We start from the raw sequence: 21,873 nt of genomic DNA on the forward strand, positions 1-21,873 counted from the left end.
ATTGAGTTGAAGTTCTTAGATTTGATTCCGAGATAATTAGGCGGAACAATTCGAGCAAACCGAGCAAAATATGGATATGTAAAAAAAACTAGGCCATGTTCAAGAAAGCGAGACGATTAACAACTCAAGATTTGATGCTTTTTTAAAGTCAAACAGCAAAGAAAAAATGGAAAATAGAGGCCAAGTTTAACATGGTAAGACGAAGTTTACCGGGTCTGCTAGTATCTCTGTAAAGATGATAAGGAGATTCCTTTTTTTGTGAAAAATTAATACTATAGGAAGTACGAAACAAATCCTCATGAAAATTTATTTTAGAAAATATGTACTTTCGTAGAAAAGCGTAGTGCTCATTATGCCCTGGGTGCTCGTTATGCCCTCATCTCCCCTACTTTTCAGCTAAATGAATCGTAATCATTGGTTTCCATGAAAATACTAATATCTGACCAATAACTCATGTTCATCGAGTAACTATCTGCTAAAAAGGGCTTAAAATACTGCATTTATCTAAAAACTAGAAAATTGCGCCTTTAAATATGCAATGATTTTAGGGTAGAAATCAAACTTTCAACATTATGTTTGCCTGATACCTACTTATTAACTGTGAAATGAGAACTAAAATGGCAAGAAATACTCAACGGACCTTTTGTCTACGAATTTTATTAGATTTTTACCTAGGGTCAGGGCACCCTGAATATGGGATAAAGTCTTCTTTAGTAAAGGATCAAGTCTCCTGAAACTAAAAAAATATCACAATTTTTTTAGTCGTCACTTTTGCTTCTAGCAAATCTACGAGTTATTGTATCGTTCTAACTTTTGGAGCATATGTATAATTTGAAAAAAAAAACGCTGTCAGAAAATGCAAAAAACGGTGAGTGGCAAAATTTTCCCAAAAAGATATGATGAAAACAAGAAAAAGGGATCAGGTATCCCCATTCTCCCCTATATACTCTCCCTTCCCATTTTTTCCATTTGTTCACTTAGTTCATGAGTTATGCCAAAAATTGTATCGGAACTCCCCTCGCTTCTTCCTATCGCCCCAGCGAAGAGAGAAATGGATCTCACTTAAATGATTATTTAATGTTCTATTTTTGGATAATTTACGGTCAGATTTCATTTTTTTTTCCAACGCTTATTTGTCCAGTCCTTGCTACTAATAAAAACGACAATTACAGTGCGCGAAAATTGGATAAGAAATTATTTTTAATCCTGTCCTGATTTTTTAAAAAAGATCAGCGAAGACTGGAAACGTTGTAAAAAAACGAAATCTGACAATAACAACTGTTAGACAATATAACCTTTAGGAAGACCACCAAAAAAGGTCAAAAAGTCGGGCATTCCAAAAAGAAAGTTGTTTGCTTGAATTTCCAGACCGAAAAATAGCCAAAAATAGAACATTAAACATCAAAAACGGTTGAGAGCGTAAACTGAAATGATTAAATATAGTAGAATATTTTGTACTCTACATTATACTCTGCACTGTCAAATTTGGTTTAATTTGTATGACTACTTTTAAAGTTATCCATTGGAAAGAGGAATTGGTCTCGAAAAAATATTTTTCCAACTCAAAAATACTACAATGCTAAATAAGACTCACCCCTTTTGTCTGTTTGTGTTCGTTTTATTCAAAATAAAAAAAAAAAGTCTAAAGTAAAAAATATGAAAAAAAATCCAAAATTCCATAATTCCATAATAACTGTTTAATTATTTTATTTGTGTGAAGAACTTTCGACAAAATACACTAATCTTTAGTTAGTAAAATCGAAAGGGACAAAGGGGACGGATACTTGCTTGAACCAATTGAAGAAATTGATATTTATCACCCCAGTCAGAAAGAGGGATCTCGAAGCAGCATAAAAACATTTATCCTGTCTAAATTCCTTTCGTTGCCAAAATAAGCTACAGCTACGATTAGTCATTTTACCATCTTTATGGCATTCGCTAATTTATATCAACTTTGCAATTGGCGGACAGTAGTTAGTAAAAAATTATATACAAAGCCTTTCCCTAAAACGTCTCAAACTATCTTATAACTATAAAGGATAGATGTGTGCCAAATTTGATCAGAATAGCTTGAAAATTGTTCAAGTTCTGTCATTTTAATATGAATTTTATATGGGACCCCCCCGCTTTTCAGTTGAAGAAAGAGTCTTCAATAGAATAGAAGTTCAAAACATATCAAAATCAAATCAATAAATCATTTATAATGTATTGTAGAAAATTTGAAGGAAATTCCATGAAATTGTTGGGATCGTGTAGTTTTTTTTTGAAAATCCTGTATGGAAACACCCCTCCCTTAAGTCGGAGGGGTCATGTTATATTATATTATACTATAATAGAAACCATCTCGGCCTCCAAAACTCTAAGACACCAAATTTCTGGACGATCGGTTCAGTAGTTTCCGAATCTGTAGGGAACAGACAAACAGACAGACACTTACTTACTTACTTACTTAATGATAAGTAGGTAAGTAAGTGTCTGTCTTTTTGTCTGTTCCCTACAGATTCGGAAACTACTGAACCGATCGTCGTGAAACAGACAGACAGACAAACATTAATTTTTAAGTATGGGGGCATCCATGTATTACGTAATGCTTCTAGAAGGGGATTAAATAAGCTTAAGCGTTACGAACTGTGACATATGACTCATCGTTACGTAACGATTTTGTCCTTTGAAAACTGCAATTTAAATCGCAGCTATTGTAATGTCATACATTTTTTGCAGAAGAATGATAAAAAAATCCAAAGTCTGTTAAAATTTGTCAAGTTTAATATGATTATGGCTGTTTTGTATCGTTTCCTCTTATAAACATTCAGAGAGAGATTTCTTAAGATGTGTATTGAATATCTATGAAATAACTTTTGGAAATCTCAATTTTTGAACTCATTATTGAGTTCTAAGAAGCGATCATGACAGATCGCAACCAAGGTTGCCGAAAAAAATTCTGTGTATTTGACAAAAAAAAAATCTCGAATTATGTTATTTGAACATCAATTCCTGTGACAGTTTTCTATGACACTATTTCTTTGAGGTTCGTTGAAAAAATCAAGTGTAACATCAACAAATTGGAAACTACTTACAGTTTTAATAGGAAAAAATCAATTTACATAACCTTGTTTTTCATATTTTCATGAATTAAAGTCACAAATTGAAAGTCGAGAGTGATATAAAAATTTATAATTTTGGAAATCTGTACAAAATTTGAAAATCTGTGAAATTTGTGAAAATTTTAAAAGTTTTGTGATCTGTGACACAGATTCTGTGAGGAAATTTTGCTCAAAAATCTGTGATAGTACAGATTATTCTGTGATTTTGGCAACCTTAATCATAACTTAATTTTTTTGGTTTTCTGTATTGTGAAGACCGTTTAAAAATATTATGTTAAAACTTTTTTTTTCAATTTCGAAAATCAAAAAAATTTCGAAAGATTTGTGACATATGAGGGGGTCTTAAAAAAGTATTTTTCGTTACGTAATTATTGAATGCCGCCTATAAACATTTATCGATTTATTATGACAATATTTATGCGTTTAAAATCTTCTTAAGAGTGTTTGTTCTGTTCCGTAATTTTAAGAGACATAATCTTAAAGTTTCCTCGAGATATATCCAATAACCATTGAATGAAAAAACTTAACAAAATCGCTTGAAGAGCTATATATATTCTGTTGAATGCAGTATTGCATTTATCGTCACATGCCTGCTAACTTAAAGAAGAGTTATTATAGTATCTTAGTTAGTTTTTAGTTTTTATACTGCTCTATTCAAAAATTTCCTTCAGGCAAACGTTTAGCTGAGCACTCGGTACAAAGCACGATTAAAAGTGTTTATTTCCTGCCAAAAGTACATTTGTTCCAATAAGGAAATAGATATTTGTAGTCAATACTTTTATCTATAATAAATATAAGAGGTTATGGCCCTTTTTAGTGTCTTAAAATGTATAATGCATCATCAAAAAGGCTACAAAATTTTATTTTTCACGAAATATTTTGTAATAAAAATGGTACCATGAAACATTTTTTTTCAAATTTGTTTTATTTTAGATGTCTTATAGCTACTTAAGTTTTATTAAAAATATTTTATTTCGGATGCTGGTAAAATTTCAGAGCGTTTAAATCTCAGAAACTTATTTGAAAAATGACAAAATTATGAGCACTTGAAATATGATACAATCTTAATCAAAAATCTTTATGCATTCTTTGAACCAATTTTGTGGAAAATCTGAAGACCTTTTCGTTGTTTCATTTTACGATGACGAAAAAAATCTCATATGCATGACTGCTTGTTCTGTTTTAAATGTATTTCATAAGTTACAAATGTAAAACTCCACAAACGTAGATCTTTTTAGAGGTTTGAATATTCTGTCAGCAATCAGATTCGCTGATTAAATTTCATATATTCCGATTTTCGACTGTGGCAATCCATGAATACACACAGTACTGTAATTATAACAAATAGTTTCACTTCTGGAAGGACCCAACAGGTGCATCATCCAAACTGTAACTTCAGGGTAAACAAAACACTCGCGAAAACCCCGCCAAACATCGGCATTGCGCTGGATCAGACCAAACCAGAAGATTTCTAGAGTGCCATCCAATGCCAGCCGATGATGGTTCAGATTTTGACGACATGTATAGGACGATGGCAGTGCGTGAATTGCTGCGAAAATATTTGATTATAAATCTGCCAACAAACATTGCCCGCGGGCGTATTAAACGTATAGATATCCTGTTCATCCTGTCCTGGAGCTGCCAATTATGCTGCCCATATCAACAAAAACACTAACACCAGCAGTGTCAGTCGGATTGATGGGCTTCTGGCGAATTTGCGAGTTAGGAACAGTTTATGTTCTGCGAATTGGACATTTTATCAGTTTCAAACAGAAGGATGATGTTGAAATCCAAATTTAGGGTTAGTTAGTGGATTTATGAGACCATGGCAATGTTCCATAGAAATGAGAACGTTGAATTTACAGAAAACTGGTTTATATAATTAGTTATAGAGACTATAGTTAAAAAAAATGCGCTATCAGATCCCTTTTAAAAATGCATTTTCTATTTCAGAAACGACTGGACCAAATACTACAAGTTAATTATTTTTGAGTTATCGAAAGTGCTATAAACAATTATGTAGAATAAAATTTCTTGATACAATGTATCACATTTGATTTATGATTCTCAGAGAAGCGCACTCGCGTGAAGCTGAACACGAGATATGGTCCGCAATTTGTTAATTTATATTTAGCTGTAATCGAAGGGAACATCAATTCTTCTGTTTTCATTGGAATTGATATGAAATTATTTTGAAAAATTTCCACAGAAGCTTGAACACCACAACTAAATCAACCAAAATCGACATCGGTAGATAATACTCATGAAAATGCAATACGATTTCACTTTCACCAATTATGCTTCATCTTATTCCAGTCGAAAGACTCAATAAAAACCCACCCTAAAGTGGACCTTTTTAGCCTTTTTAACACCATAATCCGCCCTCAAGGAAAAACACCCACGAAACATTCGGTCCACGTAACAGCAAAGTAGAGACAAAAAAACAACCCGAAGCCTCAGGTGTCCTTTCCCTCGTTTTTTCGGAGGGAAAACTGTCTAAAATTTACATTTGCATTGCCCAATTTAGATCGGCAGTAGAATGTAGGTAAATGAGCTCTCAAACCCTCCTCCCTAGCCAAAAAAAGAGTCGATTTTGGTCTCTCGTTGTCGAAATGTGGCTACCAAGACCAGATCTAGTGGGGTTAGCGGAAAGACAAAACACATCCTCGTCATCCGGTGGCTATGGAAGTATAAACTGGCACGATGCTAAAAAAATTCTGAACTGGATCCCTAATTTGGCTTCCGTTTTCGGTAATCCTCTCAATTAACCTTCCCGGGACACGTAAACATGGCGTTTGTTGGTGCGAAGTAGACTGAATCTAAGCAATTCCTCTTATAAAATTGATACACAAAATTGTCAAAATTGTCAAAGTTGTCAAAATTGTCAAAATTGTCAATAATGTCAAAATTGTTAAAATTGTAAAAGTTGTCAAAATTGTCAAAATTGTTAAAATTGTCAAAATTGTCAAAATTGTCAAAATTGTCAAAATTGTCAAAATTGTCAAAATTGTCAAAATTGTCAAAATTGTCAAAATTGTCAAAATTGTCAAAATTGTCAAAATTGTCAAAATTGTCAAAATTGTCAAAATTGTCAAAATTGTCAAAATTGTCAAAATTGTCAAAATTGTCAAAATTGACAAAATTGTCAAAATTGTCAAAATTGTCAAAATTGTCAAAATTGTCAAAATTGTCAAAATTGTCAAAATTGTCAAAATTGTCAAAATTGTCAAAATTGTCAAAATTGTCAAAATTGTCAAAATTATCAAAATTGTCAAAATTGTCAAAATTGTCAAAATTGTCAAAATTGTCAAAATTGTCAAAATTGTCAAAATTGTCAAAATTGTCAAAATTGTCAAAATTGTCAAAATTGTCAAAATTGTCAAAATTGTCAAAATTGTCAAAATTGTCAAAATTGTCAAAATTGTCAAAATTGTCAAAATTGTCAAAATTGTCAAAATTGTCAAAATTGTCAAAATTGTCAAAATTGTCAAAATTGTCAAAATTGTCAAAATTGTCAAAATTGTCAAAATTGTCAAAATTGTCAAAATTGTCAAAATTGTCAAAATTGTCAAAATTGTCAAAATTGTCAAAATTGTCAAAATTGTCAAAATTGTCAAAATTGTCAAAATTGTCAAAATTGTCAAAATTGTCAAAATTGTCAAAATTGTCAAAATTGTCAAAATTGTCAAAATTGTCAAAATTGTCAAAATTGTCAAAATTGTCAAAATTTTCAAAATTGTCAAAATTGTCAAAATTGTCAAAATTGTCAAAATTGTCAAAATTGTCAAAATTGTCAAAATTGTCAAAATTGTCAAAATTGTCAAAATTGTCAAAATTGTCAAAATTGTCAAAATTGTCAAAATTGTCAAAATTGTCAAAATTGTCAAAATTGTCAAAATTGTCAAAATTGTCAAAATTGTCAAAATTGTCAAAATTGTCAAAATTGTCAAAATTGTCAAAATTGTCAAAATTGTCAAAATTGTCAAAATTGTCAAAATTGTCAAAATTGTCAAAATTGTCAAAATTGTCAAAATTGTCAAAATTGTCAAAATTGTCAAAATTGTCAAAATTGTCAAAATTGTCAAAATTGTCAAAATTTTCAAAATTTTCAATAATGTCAATATGTTAAAATTGTCAAAGTTGTCAAAATTGTTAAAATTGTTAAATTGTCAAAATTGTCAAAATTGTCAAAATTGTCAAAATTGTCAAAATTGTCAAAATTGTCAAAATTGTCAAAATTGTCAAAATTGTCAAAATTGTCAAAATTGTCAAAATTGTCAAAATTGTCAAAATTGTCAAAATTGTCAAATTGTCAAAATTGTCAAAATTGTCAAAATTGTCAAAATTGTCAAAATTGTCAAAATTGTCAAAATTGTCAAAATTGTCAAAATTGTCAAAATTGTCAAAATTGTCAAAATTGTCAAAATTGTCAAAATTGTCAAAATTGTCAAAATTGTCAAAATTGTCAAAATTGTCAAAATTGTCAAAATTGTCAAAATTGTCAAAATTGTCAAAATTGTCAAAATTGTCAAAATTGTCAAAATTGTCAAAATTGTCAAAATTGTCAAAATTGTCAAATTGTCAAAATTGTCAAAATTGGTCAAATTGTCAAAATTGTCAAAATTGTCAAAATTGTCAAAATTGTCAAAATTGTCAAAATTGTCAAAATTGTCAAATTGTCAAAATTGTCAAAATTGTCAAAATTGTCAAAATTGTCAAAATTGTCAAAATTGTCAAAATTGTCAAAATTGTCAAAATTGTCAAAATTGTCAAAATTGTCAAAATTGTCAAAATTGTCAAAATTGTCAAAATTGTCAAAATTGTCAAAATTGTCAAAATTGTCAAAATTGTCAAAATTGTCAAAATTGTCAAATTGTCAAAATTGTCAAAATTGTCAAAATTGTCAAAATTGTCAAAATTGTCAAATTGTCAAAATTGTCAAAATTGTCAAAATTGTCAAAATTGTCAAAATTGTCAAAATTGTCAAAATTGTCAAAATTGTCAAAATTGTCAAAATTGTCAAAATTGTCAAAAATTGTCAAAATTGTCAAAATTGTCAAAATTGTCAAAATTGTCAAAATTGTCAAAATTGTCAAAATTGTCAAAATTGTCAAAATTGTCAAAATTGTCAAAATTGTCAAAATTGTCAAAATTGTCAAAATTGTCAAAATTGTCAAAATTGTCAAAATTGTCAAATTGTCAAAATTGTCAAAATTGTCAAAATTGTCAAAATTGTCAAAATTGTCAAAATTGTCAAAATTGTCAAAATTGTCAAAATTGTCAAAATTGTCAAAATTGTCAAAATTGTCAAAATTGTCAAAATTGTCAAATTGTCAAAATTGTCAAAATTGTCAAAATTGTCAAAATTGTCAAAATTGTCAAAATTGTCAAAATTGTCAAAATTGTCAAAATTGTCAAAATTGTCAAAATTGTCAAAATTGTCAAAATTGTCAAAATTGTCAAAATTGTCAAAATTGTCAAAATTGTCAAAATTGTCAAAATTGTCAAAATTGTCAAAATTGTCAAAATTGTCAAAATTGTCAAAATTGTCAAAATTGTCAAAATTGTCAAAATTGTCAAAATTGTCAAAATTGTCAAAATTGTCAAAATTGTCAAAATTGTCAAAATTGTCAAAATTGTCAAAATTGTCAAAATTGTCAAAATTGTCAAAATTGTCAAAATTGTCAAAATTGTCAAAATTGTCAAAATTGTCAAAATTGTCAAAATTGTCAAAATTGTCAAAATTGTCAAAATTGTCAAAATTGTCAAAATTGTCAAAATTGTCAAAATTGTCAAAATTGTCAAAATTGTCAAAATTGTCAAAATTGTCAAAATTGTCAAAATTGTCAAAATTGTCAAAATTGTCAAAATTGTCAAAATTGTCAAAATTGTCAAAATTGTCAAAATTGTCAAAATTGTCAAAATTGTCAAAATTGTCAAAATTGTCAAAATTGTCAAAATTGTCAAAATTGTCAAAATTGTCAAAATTGTCAAAATTGTAAAAATTGTCAAAATTGTCAAAATTGTCAAAATTGTCAAAATTGTCAAAATTGTCAAAATTGTCAAAATTGTCAAAATTGTCAAAACTGTCAAAATTGTCAAAATTGTCAAAATTGTCAAAATTGTCAAAATTGTCAGAATTGTCAAAATTGTCAAAATTGTCAAAATTGTCAAAATTGTCAAAATTGTATAATTTTATCCGTAAAATCATAGTTTCAATTTAGTACTCAGCTGTTTCGTTTAATGAAATCACGATTGGAACAAATGCATTTCAAATCGGATCGAAAATGATGTAATCTCAAAAAAACACAAACACAAATGACAGATTATGTCGTTGAATTCGAATTTCTGTTTAATATCCGATAGATTCCAAAGAATGGGTCGTTCCGACAAAAAAAAACCACAACAACAGCAAAGTCTTCGACACAAGAACGACAACGACGACGACACAATTCCGATGACATGTTTGACTTTCCACCAAGCCCCCCAACCCACCTCAAGTCGATTTGGTGTGGGGGTGGAGAAGAGAAGGTGATGTGTCTATCTTTTAGCCACTGGGTTGTTGTTGTTGATTTTCCAGTTTTTTTTGTCAGGTCCTGTCTATCGACCATTTGCCATTCTCGAGTCACAAATTGAGGTTATGTTTCCTTACCTGGACTTGTCTGCCAACTGAGTCCTCCGATGAACATTTTTCTGCGGGGGGAGAAAAGAAAAGAGAGCAAACAAGAAATAATCGATTAAAATTTGTCCGAACATTCTGGGTAGATAGTAGCATATCTGTAGCGAGGTGGTTAGTGATTCTAGTCTAGTGTCATTTTGTGTGGGATGAGTGCAAATTTTTTTTTTTGGTTTATCAAGTCTGGGTTCCACAGAAGCCCAGGACGATGTTCAGAACTAATTACGCATAATGTTGGGCTGCCCCAACGTTGTTGGAGTGAAAAGTTCTCTCCAGTAGCAGCTGTTCCTCGAAAGAAGGTACTATAAGTAGAAGACCATTCATGAATATGCATTGCGATGAATGAAAGCTTCTTTGCCAGGATTTGTTGCCAGAACTAGCAGAGGAACCTTGGTAGGTATTCGTTTCAATGAAAATTCATTACGCCGTGGACACTGTTGGGGAGCGTCTGTTTAAATATTTCAACTTTTTTGCGGGTTCCAGAAGATCGTTGGTGTTTGCTTACTGTCTAAAGTGTTATCAAGGCTCAAAACACCTGTACCGAGTTATAAAATTAAAGAATTTTTTTTTCATTTTTTAATTAAAATATTTTCTAGAGACAATCTAGATTATGTTTGATAACTGAAAAATAAAAAAAATAAAAAACTAATGTAAATCGTTTTTGGTTTTCCAAAAACTGTTTCCCATCCTCAAACTTGTTTACACTCCAAAACATATTTCGAACTAACAATGTGTAAGCAATCTAGCTCGACTGAAAAGAAAATGTCCCTATTGCAAAATTTCTAATGGCAACTATTTTGTACTTTTCTAGTTACTTCAAGTTCAAGTTATTTTTGTCTAGCCAACCTTTATATCTCATTAACAGAACAAGAAACACAAAATGGAATTGAGACCGAAATTTAGCTTTGAAGAAACTTTCATATCAACTCAAAAATTGTTATGATATAAACAATGTTTTTTTAAATCAAAGAGGTTTGTAATAAAGTAATGGACACTATGTTTTAGATTTCCGTGAGTAGTCTGTCACACAGCTACCAGTTTGTCGATGTTGGATGTTGAAATTAGTATATGAATAATGAATTTTTTAAATCAAAATTGTTGGATTCAAATTCTGAACTTGTTTAGATAAAATTCCTAAAGAAAACATATTATAAAGACGAGTATGGTTTTTGAAATTCAATACAAGAGGTTTGTGGATTTGCAGTTAGAAATGTACAATTGAAAACTATTTTCAATTTTTGTACGTCATCTATTGTCTTAAGTTTAAATGTCTTTGGTAAAAAGTAAAATACGACTGAATGATGAATATCGATAGGAGAAGTGGTGGAGTAGGACATCTGGTCCTGGCCATGGCCAATCTGGCCGGTTCCGGAACCCGAAAAATCAAAATGATCATGTACATGATACAAAATACATGTTTTACATCAGCGGAATTAAAGTAGGGAAGTTTTGCGGCCTATGATTTAATTACTGTTTTGTTCTAGTGATTAGGCGTGTGGAAATTTTGAAAATGATGTAACTCTGAAGACTTGAACGAATGTGTTTTTGAATAAAAGAAATAATTGAGCCCAGAGTATCGATTTCGACCTAAAATTTAGAGAAACAAAATTTATATTTCATGTTACTTTGAATTCTAAATTTTTTCGATGCGTTTTTTTATAATTCATTTATTTTTTAGAACCATAGAGATGATAAAACGACAGTAACCAAACCAAAAAAAAAATTCAGAAAAATGTATCGATTTTTGGTTTTTAACAAAAACATTATCATGTTTGTTTACCCCCACCCCAATCTAAGTTTTCCACGTGGTGTGTGGATGATCTCGTCCTAGAAATAGTTGCCAGCACTTGATTTGACTTTTCGCCTGAGTCCTCGAACCACATCTATTAATTTTTATCATGTGCAGATCAAGAGCTTTCAATTCATGTGTATTGCAAATTAAAACCCGATCATTTTAATTTTTCGGACTCTGGAACCGGAAAGATTGGTCATGGCTTAGGTTGCGGAAAATTTTTCAGCACGTATCCGGGCAATTTTATATAAAAATCTGGCTAAATACAGACATTTGATTTCAAAATAATGCTTAAAATTTCGGACAATATCCGGGCAAATTTGGTCAAAACTCAGAAATTGGCCCAGTCTTGGCACCCCAACAAACAAGCGACGGCGGATCGAACCACCCACTCAAACCTCCTGTGTGGGTACCAAGAAAGTCACCGTTAAATCGATAGCCACTGTTGCGTCTAGGGAGAAAAAATTTTGGGTCTACCTTGCAAGGTTGCAAAATACCGTTACAGCTAAGGACATTGAAGAACTCGTCACGGAATGTCTCCAGTGCGAATCTGCCGAGGTTCACCTATTGGAACGAAAGGATGTCGACGTGAACTCGCTCAGGTCCATTTCATCCAGGGTTGGAGTGGATCCCAAGCTCAAAGATGCCGCGCTTTCCCCTAGAACTTGGCCCGCTGGCATAATGTTTAGAGAGTTTGAGTTTTCTCCTGTGACCTCGTTCACTCCATCTTTAACTTCCGAGAGTTCTACACCACTGGTTGTACCACACCAATGATTGCTGACATGAAAGCCCATCGTATTTCGACAACGAGTCCCTCGCGGCCTCAGCCTCATGTGCTTGCTACAATTTTATCGGATCTACGATTCCATCATTTTCGTCGTCAATTGGTTCTACCCCGGAGCGCAACGGTTTTAGCATTTTGGAGACCTCTCAGCCCTTCGACTCAGTCGCGCTGATTCCTGCCAACGTCTTCAGTCGTCCCGGCCCTGAGTTCGACTGCGGTGACGAGGTTCTCCGACCGGTTTTCAACGGCAAGTATTCATTTTGTTTGAGAAGTTGCAATGCTCGTGACATGATCCCGCCTTACAACAGATTTCATTCCAACGGTCAATACGCTACGATTCGACCAGCCACTTCGACTTGGGTCACATCACCGGGACGCACTGAGTTTGGCCTTTTGGGGACCTCCGAGCCCTTCGACTCAGTCGCGCCGTCATCAGTCGTCCCGGCCCTGAGTTCGTCGGTGGTGACGAGGCTCCCCAGATCGCCTCTACAGGCAAGTACCGTTTGAATTCAAGATCCCTCGCGTGATAAATTTCTACCAATTGTCAGATCCATACAACGGTCCTTGGGTAGCTCTGCTTCTACAATTGACGCCTATCAACACGCTACGCTTGCTAACTCAACAAACATAGGGCTTTCATCACCGGGACGCAACGTATCAGGCCCAACGGAGACCCCTATTCCCTTCGACTCAGTCGCGCTGTTTCTCGTCAACGTCATCAGTGCGATGGAATCTTATGATTTATTCACCATGTACTACCAGAATGTCGGGGGTATAAACTCCTGTCTAGCCGATTATCTGCTCGCCAGCTCTTGTTCCTGCTACGACATCGTCGCTTTCACGGAAACATGGCTGAACGACCGTACCATCTCGAGTCAGATATTTGGACCTGATTACGTTGTTTTTCGTTGTGACCGCAGTCCCCCTTATGGCTAGAAGAACACAGGAGTTTTAATTGCTGTTAAATCCAATTTCCATGCACTGCTTATTGACGATGACTCCTGGCACGACTTGGAACTTGTGTGGACCCGCATCGATCTTGGCAACCGAAAACTCTACGTATGCGTAATGTACCTGCCTCCTGATCGCACGCAAGACGTCGCACTTGCGGAGTCTTTCTCTCGCTGCATATCCATAGTGGGTTCTCTCTGCGCCCCCGAAGACGATATTCTCGTCATTGGTGACTTCAATATGCCCGGTTTGAAGTGGTGCTCCAACCATGGTAGCTTTATGTACCTATATCCTGTGCGCTCTCCATTCTCGGCGCCTTCAAACATCATACTAGAATCCCTGAGTACGGCAACCTTGCGTCAAATTAACAGAGTTAATAACGAAAACAGCCGTATGTTGGATCTCTGCTTTGCTAGCGAAGGGTCTCGTGTCCCGACCATGCATTGATTCGAAAGAACTGCGTAGACTGAAGACGGCGAAGATATGTGCTCTTAGAAATCACCATAAGCTCAAATCCTCCCAAACTAAGGATGTATATCGAAGACTGAACTCCGCTTATAAAAAAAACCAGTAAGCGTTGTTACCAAAATTATCATTTTCGAGTACAACGTAACCTCGAGTCCAACCCATAATCGTTCTGGAAACATGTCAAAAGTCAGCGGAATGAACCTGGTATTCCAACTCAAATGTTTCTGGATGGCAACACTGCGAACTCTGATTGCGGAATCTGTGCTCTCTTTGCTCAAAAATTCTCGAGTATCTTTGCTACTGCTTCAACATCCCCAGAACATGTGGAGAGTGCTGTCATATCTAAAGCAGCGGCAAAGCTCAAAAACTCCCTCTCCACTGGCCCAGACGCAGTGATGCCACATTTAAATCGGTATTTTTGAACCCAAAAAAATCTTTTTTCGATATGGAAATCCGAAAAATCGGTATTTTATGGCGATTAAAAAATTTTCGATAGTGATTCTGAAGTCTGTTATTTAATACTTGCCTTATAGTATTTTGGAATTTTGTGTATCGCCGCGCTTTAATGTGATTTAGTTTATCGACGTTTTTTGACGGATTTTAAAATCAAAAACGTTTTTACCAGTTGTCCAGACGTTTCGAGCTACTATGGCTTTCGCTCCTCTTCAGTGGACACTCAAATTATATTTTAAACAATGAAATTTTATCTAAATTTACAATATTTAAAATCTTACAAACAAAAATCCGCCGAAAAAAGTCGATGAATTAAATCATATTATAGTATTTTGTGTGCTCGTTTTTTTTGTTTTTATATATTTTTATTTGATTTTAAGAGTTCTTAGAAGGTTTATACTGTTTTTTCTTCTCTATTATAATTTTTAGAGAATTTTTACAAACTTTGAATTTTCCATGCGTATTTAAATCTTTTGTATTTTTCTTCCGAACAAAAAGGTATGAAAATTAATAACTAAAAATCTGAAGAAATCACGAAATATAGTTTGAAACATGAAAAATCGTTTCATATTATTAACTCATGGATCATTTGATCTTATACTCTTTTGGCTCTGTGGGCCCTAATTTTGAAAATCTATTTAAAAAAAAACCATGAAGCCTCTTTGTAATATTCTCAATCATTAAATTTCTTCATGTTATCGATTAACACATTATCAATTTTTTATGTTTTCAAAATTCTGAAAGCTCATACATACTCAACCTCATTAAAGTAATTTCCGCTGGATATCTTGGCGCAATTATAAATATCATAGAATATTTTAAAGAAAACGACAGTTTTCCAACATTCTCAATGGAAAAATTATCTTCAAATTCCAACGGATAGTCAAAACTTTATTCGTGTCGTAGACTTATCTTTAAACTTTCGACTATCAAAAACAAAATACTTCTTTCCTTTAAAATTTGAGAGTTTCAATTGAAATATTGAAAAACGTGCTTTTATCATAAAAGCTTCAAATGTTTCTTAATGAGCTAACGCCAAATAATATAATTAGGTCGTCTTCAATTGAACAGAAACCCAATATTTTCGGTAGTCTCGCTTACACTAAAATATATTTTACAATTTGTATCAAAATCTCAAAAATCGGTATGAAATCGGTATGTTTTGCCAAAAATCGGTATTCGGTATATACCGATTCTTGGATAAAAATTTGCTCAAAAATCGGTATGAATACCGAAAAATCGGTAGGTGTGGCATCTATGCCCAGACGGTATACCATCTACCTTTGTAAAACGATTAATGCCTGTTTTACTGACTCTTGTAAGACTCATCTTTCAAGCTTCTCTTGACCGAGCCACATACCCTTCACTGTGGAAGGAAGCTTACATGTTTCCAGTCCATAAAAAGGGAGATCGGAGAGATATCAACAACTATAGAGGAATTTATGCTTTATGTGCAATCTCCGAACTATTCGAATCAGTCATCATGGATCCGATTTTCTCGTACTGTAAGCAAAATTTCAATCGATCAGCACGGTTTTATGCTCAAATGCTCCACGACAACTAACCCGTTGACCTTCACATCCTATGTATACGAAAGTTTTGCTGCTAAGTCTCTAACTGACGCCATTTATACCGATTTGTCAGCAGCGTTTGATAAGGTGAACCACGATATCGCCATTGGTAAGCTTGGACGCTTAGGATTATGCGAATCTTTACTTGGTTGGTTCCGCAGTTACTTAACTGGACGTAAATTGACAGTTCGCACTGGAGACACTCTCTCCAGCAAATTCTCTGCCACCTCCGGTGTGCCCCTAGGTAGTCACTAAGGACCGATTATCTTCTTAATCTATTTTAACGATGTGCTCTTACTCCTCGACGACGGCCCGAATCTTGGTTATGCTGATTCTACGCCATAAACGGTTAAGACAACATTGATTTTCTGTAAAACCAGTTCAATCTTTTCGCAAAGTAGTGCGACATCAACTACCTACCTTTGAATCGCAGTAAATGTGCAGTAGAGTGCCCCAAATGACCCGACTTTTGAAAAAGTTATGCGCTGCAGGCTAAAATTGATCCTAGGCCTAGTACAAGATCTCACGCCAAATTTGGGCCAGATCGGATCACGGGAAGGAGTCGCTCAACGAGCCTGAAGTTTGTATGGGATTTTGAGACATTTTGTTCGGGAGAAACATGAAAAACCAGTTTTTCATCAATAACTTTGGTTCCCGTCGGCCGATTTCTTTCAAAAACGGGTTTTCTTAAAGCCTGAATTATGAAAAACATTTCATCCGAAGACTGCATATCGATAAGAGTTAAGACAAAAAAGTTATTGGACTTCCAAAATGGGCTAACTTTTTTTACGGTGGTATTCATCACTGCTAATGAGGCGTCAATAAGTTCGATCGCCCCGACTCATTTACTGTGATGAATACCATCCTTAAAAAAGTTAGCCCATTTTGGAAGTCCAATAACTTTTTTGTCTTAACTCTTATCGATATGCAGTCTTCGGATGAAATGTTTTTCATAATTCAGGCTTTAAGAAAACCCGTTTTTGAAAGAAATCGGCCGACGGGAACCAAAGTTATTGATGAAAAACTGGTTTTTCATGTTTCTCCCGAACAAAATGTCTCAAAATTCCATACAAACTTCAGGAACTTGAGCGACCCCTTCCCGTGATCCGATCTGGCCCAAATTTGGCATGAGATCTTGTACTAGGCCAAGGATCAATTTTAGCCTGCAGCGCATAACATTTCACAGGTTTTGAATTTCCCATACAAATTTGGGGCAGTCTAATGTGCAGTCATCAGTTTCTCTCGAAAACAGCAGCCTTTTTGCACGGAGTACTTTTTAGGAGATGAGTCCATTGCGTGGGTGGACCACATCAATGATTTGGGTGTAATACTCGACCGTAAGCTGGAGTTCAAAACACATACGAACTACGTCGTCGATAAAGCTTCTAGAAGCCTTGATTTTTATTTCGAGTGGCCAAGGAATTCAAGGACGTGTACTGCCTGAAGAGTCTGTATTGCAGCATAGTTCGATCCATCCTCGAATACGCATCAGCTGACTGGTGTCCCTACTACCAGAACGGTAACGAGCGGCTCGAGGCTATCCAGAGGCGCTTTTTGCGTTATGCCCTCAGACACCTTAACTGGCACGACCCGTTCCACATGCCAAGTTACGAAGATCGATGTCATCTCAAAGACATGGATACTCTTCAAGCCCGAAGAAATGCAACACGAGCTTCTTTCGTCGCCGATCTACTGACATCGCGTATCGATTGTCCTACGCTACTGGAAGCTATTCCTCTGAGTGTGAGACCCCATGGACTGAGAAACCAGGACCTTCAACTGAATGCCCCCATTCGATTGAACAACTATGGAGCCAATAGTGTATTCATCGGTGTAATGAAAACGTTCAACCGCTTTTACGAGCTCTTCGACTTTGACGATTTGAGGGATGTTTTCCGAAGAAAAGTTTTAAGAATATTGAGAAATCGCTTATTAGATGTAAATTTCGTGTAACTTTAACTTTAAGTCGTCATTTGGACCTATACTTGATCTGTTGATTGAATAAACAAATAAACAAATAAACAAATTACTCAACAAAAAAAAGAAAAACAAATTCAACAAAACTGATTGACCGATTTTAAATTGTACTTTAAGCCTAAACCTTTAAACCTTTCATTATTATTTTCATTTAACTTCCTCAAAAATTTCGTTTTTTTATTTGATCTTCCAAATAAAGTGAAAAATCCCGGCTTTTTTTTCAACCAAATCCGGGCAATCCTGCCGAACCGGACTGTTCCCAAAATTTGTATTAAATATTCGGGCAAACTCGGATAAAACCGGACAATCTGGCAAACTTAGCATTGGTTAGGACCAGATGTTCCCGAACCACTTCTCCTATCAATTTTAATCATTAAGAGATCAAAAGCTTGCTATTTATTCATGTGTCGCCAGTAAAAATCAGATCATTTTCAGAATCGAGAGCAACAGATGAAAATTTAATCTTAACTTAAGGCTATTCGAGAAAGATACAGAATTCAAAATGAAAATATGGAATATAAATATAGTGTCTAAATGTTCAATGTCTAATTCTCGGGGGTTTTCAATCGTTTTCTGAATAATTCGTCAACATATTTTTTTTAACTTGTCATATATTGGATTTTTTTTAAGGATATTCGATTTCTTCTCATTAAGTCCTTCCAGATTTCATCGTAGCGCCGATTTGGTCTAGCGGATAGGCTGGCGCGGATTCGGTATTGGTATGCCAGACGTACTGGGTTCGATTCCCAGTATCGGCAAGAAAACTTTTGGGTTCAAATCCCATAAGTGGCCGACAGGTAAGATGTGTTTTCTCTTATAACTGTAACTGACTTATATAATAAGAATGTTCAATCAGTTGCCAGCTTGCCAAGTACATATATACACGAGTGGGGCATACCTATCGTAGATTCATAACACTGAAAATTTGATGAATCATATACGGTTGCGAAATTGATTGTCTCGTTCTCCAAATAAGACTCACACATACAAAAACAACATTCATTACATGACAGTCCACACGAAGCCATGGTGTCGGGTATGTGGTGGTTTGCATTGAAGATTAGCCGAACTCATGATCTAAAGAATGCAGTTCAGCGCATACGCTGTACCCATGGTGGATTATCTACATTCATACATACATACATTAAGTCCTTCCAAATTTCATTCTTCTTTCGTTTATTTACAGCATTGAAATATTAATCAGAAGCCACCGTTTTGTATTTCAAGATAGCGTCAGACAACTTAATTTGACTTCTTCTTGTTAATTAGTTTTAAAAAAGTTTCTTGGGTAATTCACCAATGTTTAAATTTGCTTAAAAAAAAGCTTGAATAGGGCACATCTTTTACGATAGATGTGTGATACGGTCAAAATTTGGTCAATATCAACTTGACGCATTTCTTTCAATTTTGCATTTAAAAAACCTGAACACCCCTCATTATGAGGGTGTGTGTGTGTAGAATGTTGCTCCTGATTTTGAAATTCACTCTTCAGTTTTCAAAATGCCGTCCAAGGAAGAAGCGCAGCGTATCAAAATTTTGCTCGCGCATCGCGAAAATCCGAGCTACTCGCACGCAAAGCTGGCAAAATCGCTAAAAGTTGCCAGATCAACCGTTACAAATGTAAATAATTAAAGTGTTTGGGGAACGTTTGTCGACAGCCAGGAAGTCTGGATCGGGGGGAAATCGAAAACCGGAAGCCGCTGAGACGACAAAGAGAGTTGCCGGTAGTTTCAAGCGAAACCCTAACCTCTCTCTACGAGATGCCGCAAATAAGCTGGGTGTATCGTCTACAACCGTGCATCGAGCAAAAAAAACGAAGCGGACTATCGACTTACAAGAAGGTAGTGACTCCAAATCGCGATGATAAAAAAAATACGACGGCCTAAGCGCGAGTCCGGAGGCTGTACACGACGATGCTGACGAAGTTTGACTGCGTGGTAATGGACGACGAAACCTACGTCAAAGCCGACTACAAGCAGCTTCCGGGACAGGAGTTTTATACGGCAAAAGGAAGGGGAAAGGTAGCAGATATTTTCAAGCACATGAAACTGTCAAAGTTCGCGAAGAAATATTTGGTTTGGCAAGCCATCTTTACCTGTGGCTTGAAAAGCAGCATTTTCATAGCTTCCGGGACTGTCAACCAAGAAATTTACGTGAAGAGTGTTTGAATAAACGTCTGCTGCCTTTCCTGAAGAAACACGGTTGTTCCGTACTGTTTTCGCCGGATTTGGCATCTTGCCATTATGGTAAAAAGGCCATGGAGTGGTATGCCGTCAAAGACCAAGGGAACTGCTAAGGACGAGCAGCAGTTCAAGGCAAACTGGCTTTCTGCGGCGAAGAAGGTGGACAAGGTGGCTGTACAAAATCTGATGGCAGGGGTTAAGCGTAAGGCCCGGCAATTCGGATTTGGAAAAGCGGAAGTCTAACTGAATATTTTTCCTGAATTTTATACTAATTAAACTTGAATAAGAAATTTAATTTGATTTTTTAAATAAACGAATTCAGCGATTTACACGCGTTTTCCCTTGACCAAATTTTGACCGTATCACTCTTTATAAGAAGTGTTACGATTGTTGTTAGTTTGCAGCAGTAGAAATTATGACTTGCTGAGGGTAATAATAGTTCAAGATAGGTTTATATATATATTTTTTATACTTAATAATATCGCTGTTTCTTGATGAAATAAAAACTCGTGACATTTTGACTGTACCTAAATACTTTCTGAAATCATCTTGACAAACCTTAGGTTCGAAATCCAATGAAGCGAGCAAGTAGGTAACACAGGTCGAACAGCAGCAGCAAAAAAAAAACAAACCCAACACCAAACAAGTGTTACGGCTCCCAGTTTGAAAAATGGAAAGCCTGTCGTCGGAATTGGAGGTCGACCCGTTTCCATTTCGCCGCTCTTTCGAATGCATCTAAAGTCTTATGTCCGGGGTGTGAACTGTGGGGGTGGAGGGAGGTGGCTCTAGGGTGTGACGAAGAAGTAGAAACATGTTGATGTATAGAAAGGATTGCTGAAATATGTCAAGCGCTAAAGGGATTCAGGCAGCAGCGGGGGTTTCAGACTTTTGCTTGCTGACGGTTATTCACAAGTGTTATTTTTTCCTCAACCATTGTCGAGCTGAGCTCGGTTTCTCCTTCAAGGTATTCTCCAACATACGACATATCTTGGTCGTATTTCAAATGTCTCGTTTGTCGGACTGTTTTGTACTCTTGCGGGTTTCTTAAAGCTTAGTTCTTTTAGAAATGGGACACTTTCTTTTGATAATAACTCGTTTACTTGTAATCGGACATTCAAAATTTTGACAGCATTTTGTTGCCTGTAAAAAGTACTATCCGACTTATTTTTTACTAAATTTAAAGTTCACGCGTTTTTTAGATATTTACGATGCAAGAGAAAAAGGAAAAAATAATTTTGCACAGTTTCATTCAAAATCCATCATTATCAAATTGATAGCCGAAAAACCGTTGATTATTCAAAGAACTACTGTGTGTGAGTGGTGGAAAAGTATGGAAATTCTGTCAAAAATGTCCACAAAGTTCAAATCAACCATTGGAGTGAAGCATATGATCGGCAACTTCGACTAAGGGTCATCAGAGAAGTCAAGTCTCATACCAGCATTTTTAATTTTCAATAAGCGAAAAACTAAGAGTAGATCGCTGAAATTTCCAAAAAAAAATTTTCTCCGATAAGCTGAAAGTGTTGCCTCTTAATGAGTCATTCAAACCTAACCTCAAACAAAATTTTTTTGCTAGATCCACAGCTCGTAAGCTGTTTATCTGTTTCCGAGGCTATGGGACAGATGATTTCTGATGAACGACAAAACTTATGAAATACCCTATTTTAAACAAATTCCAGCGTTTTAATCCTATACCACTACTGCTCGTGGCAAGGTCCCGAGTATGTTAAAGTATGCATTTGCTGGTTATTTTGTATAAAATATAATGATTTGCCAAATTCTGCTCCTGTGGATAAAAACAACAATTTTCAATACGGAACCTATGATTTTCATTCTTTTCAAAAGCCTAAAAAGAGTAATGTTTTATGTAACCATCGCAACCTACGAGCTATACTAACCGATTATACTTTAAGT

At 34.9% G+C, this 21,873-nt stretch overlaps 1 protein-coding gene across 3 annotated transcripts in view; it reads right to left on the reverse strand.

Annotated features, from left to right (window-relative positions):
• LOC129750611 (RNA-binding protein Musashi homolog Rbp6-like) overlaps nt 1–21,873 on the reverse strand; it is a 1,283,036-nt gene that overhangs the window by 1,120,453 nt on the left and 140,710 nt on the right. For all 3 annotated transcript variants that reach the window (XM_055745578.1, XM_055745576.1, XM_055745575.1), the window contains exon 2: nt 9,757–9,797. In XM_055745578.1, coding sequence (XP_055601553.1) covers nt 9,757–9,797 — 41 coding nt within the window. The remainder of the gene's footprint in view (nt 1–9,756; nt 9,798–21,873) is intronic.

The sequence above is a fragment of the Uranotaenia lowii genome, chromosome 3 (genome assembly GCF_029784155.1).
Source record: "Uranotaenia lowii strain MFRU-FL chromosome 3, ASM2978415v1, whole genome shotgun sequence".
In the NCBI taxonomy this organism is placed as follows: Eukaryota; Metazoa; Arthropoda; class Insecta; order Diptera; family Culicidae; genus Uranotaenia; species Uranotaenia lowii.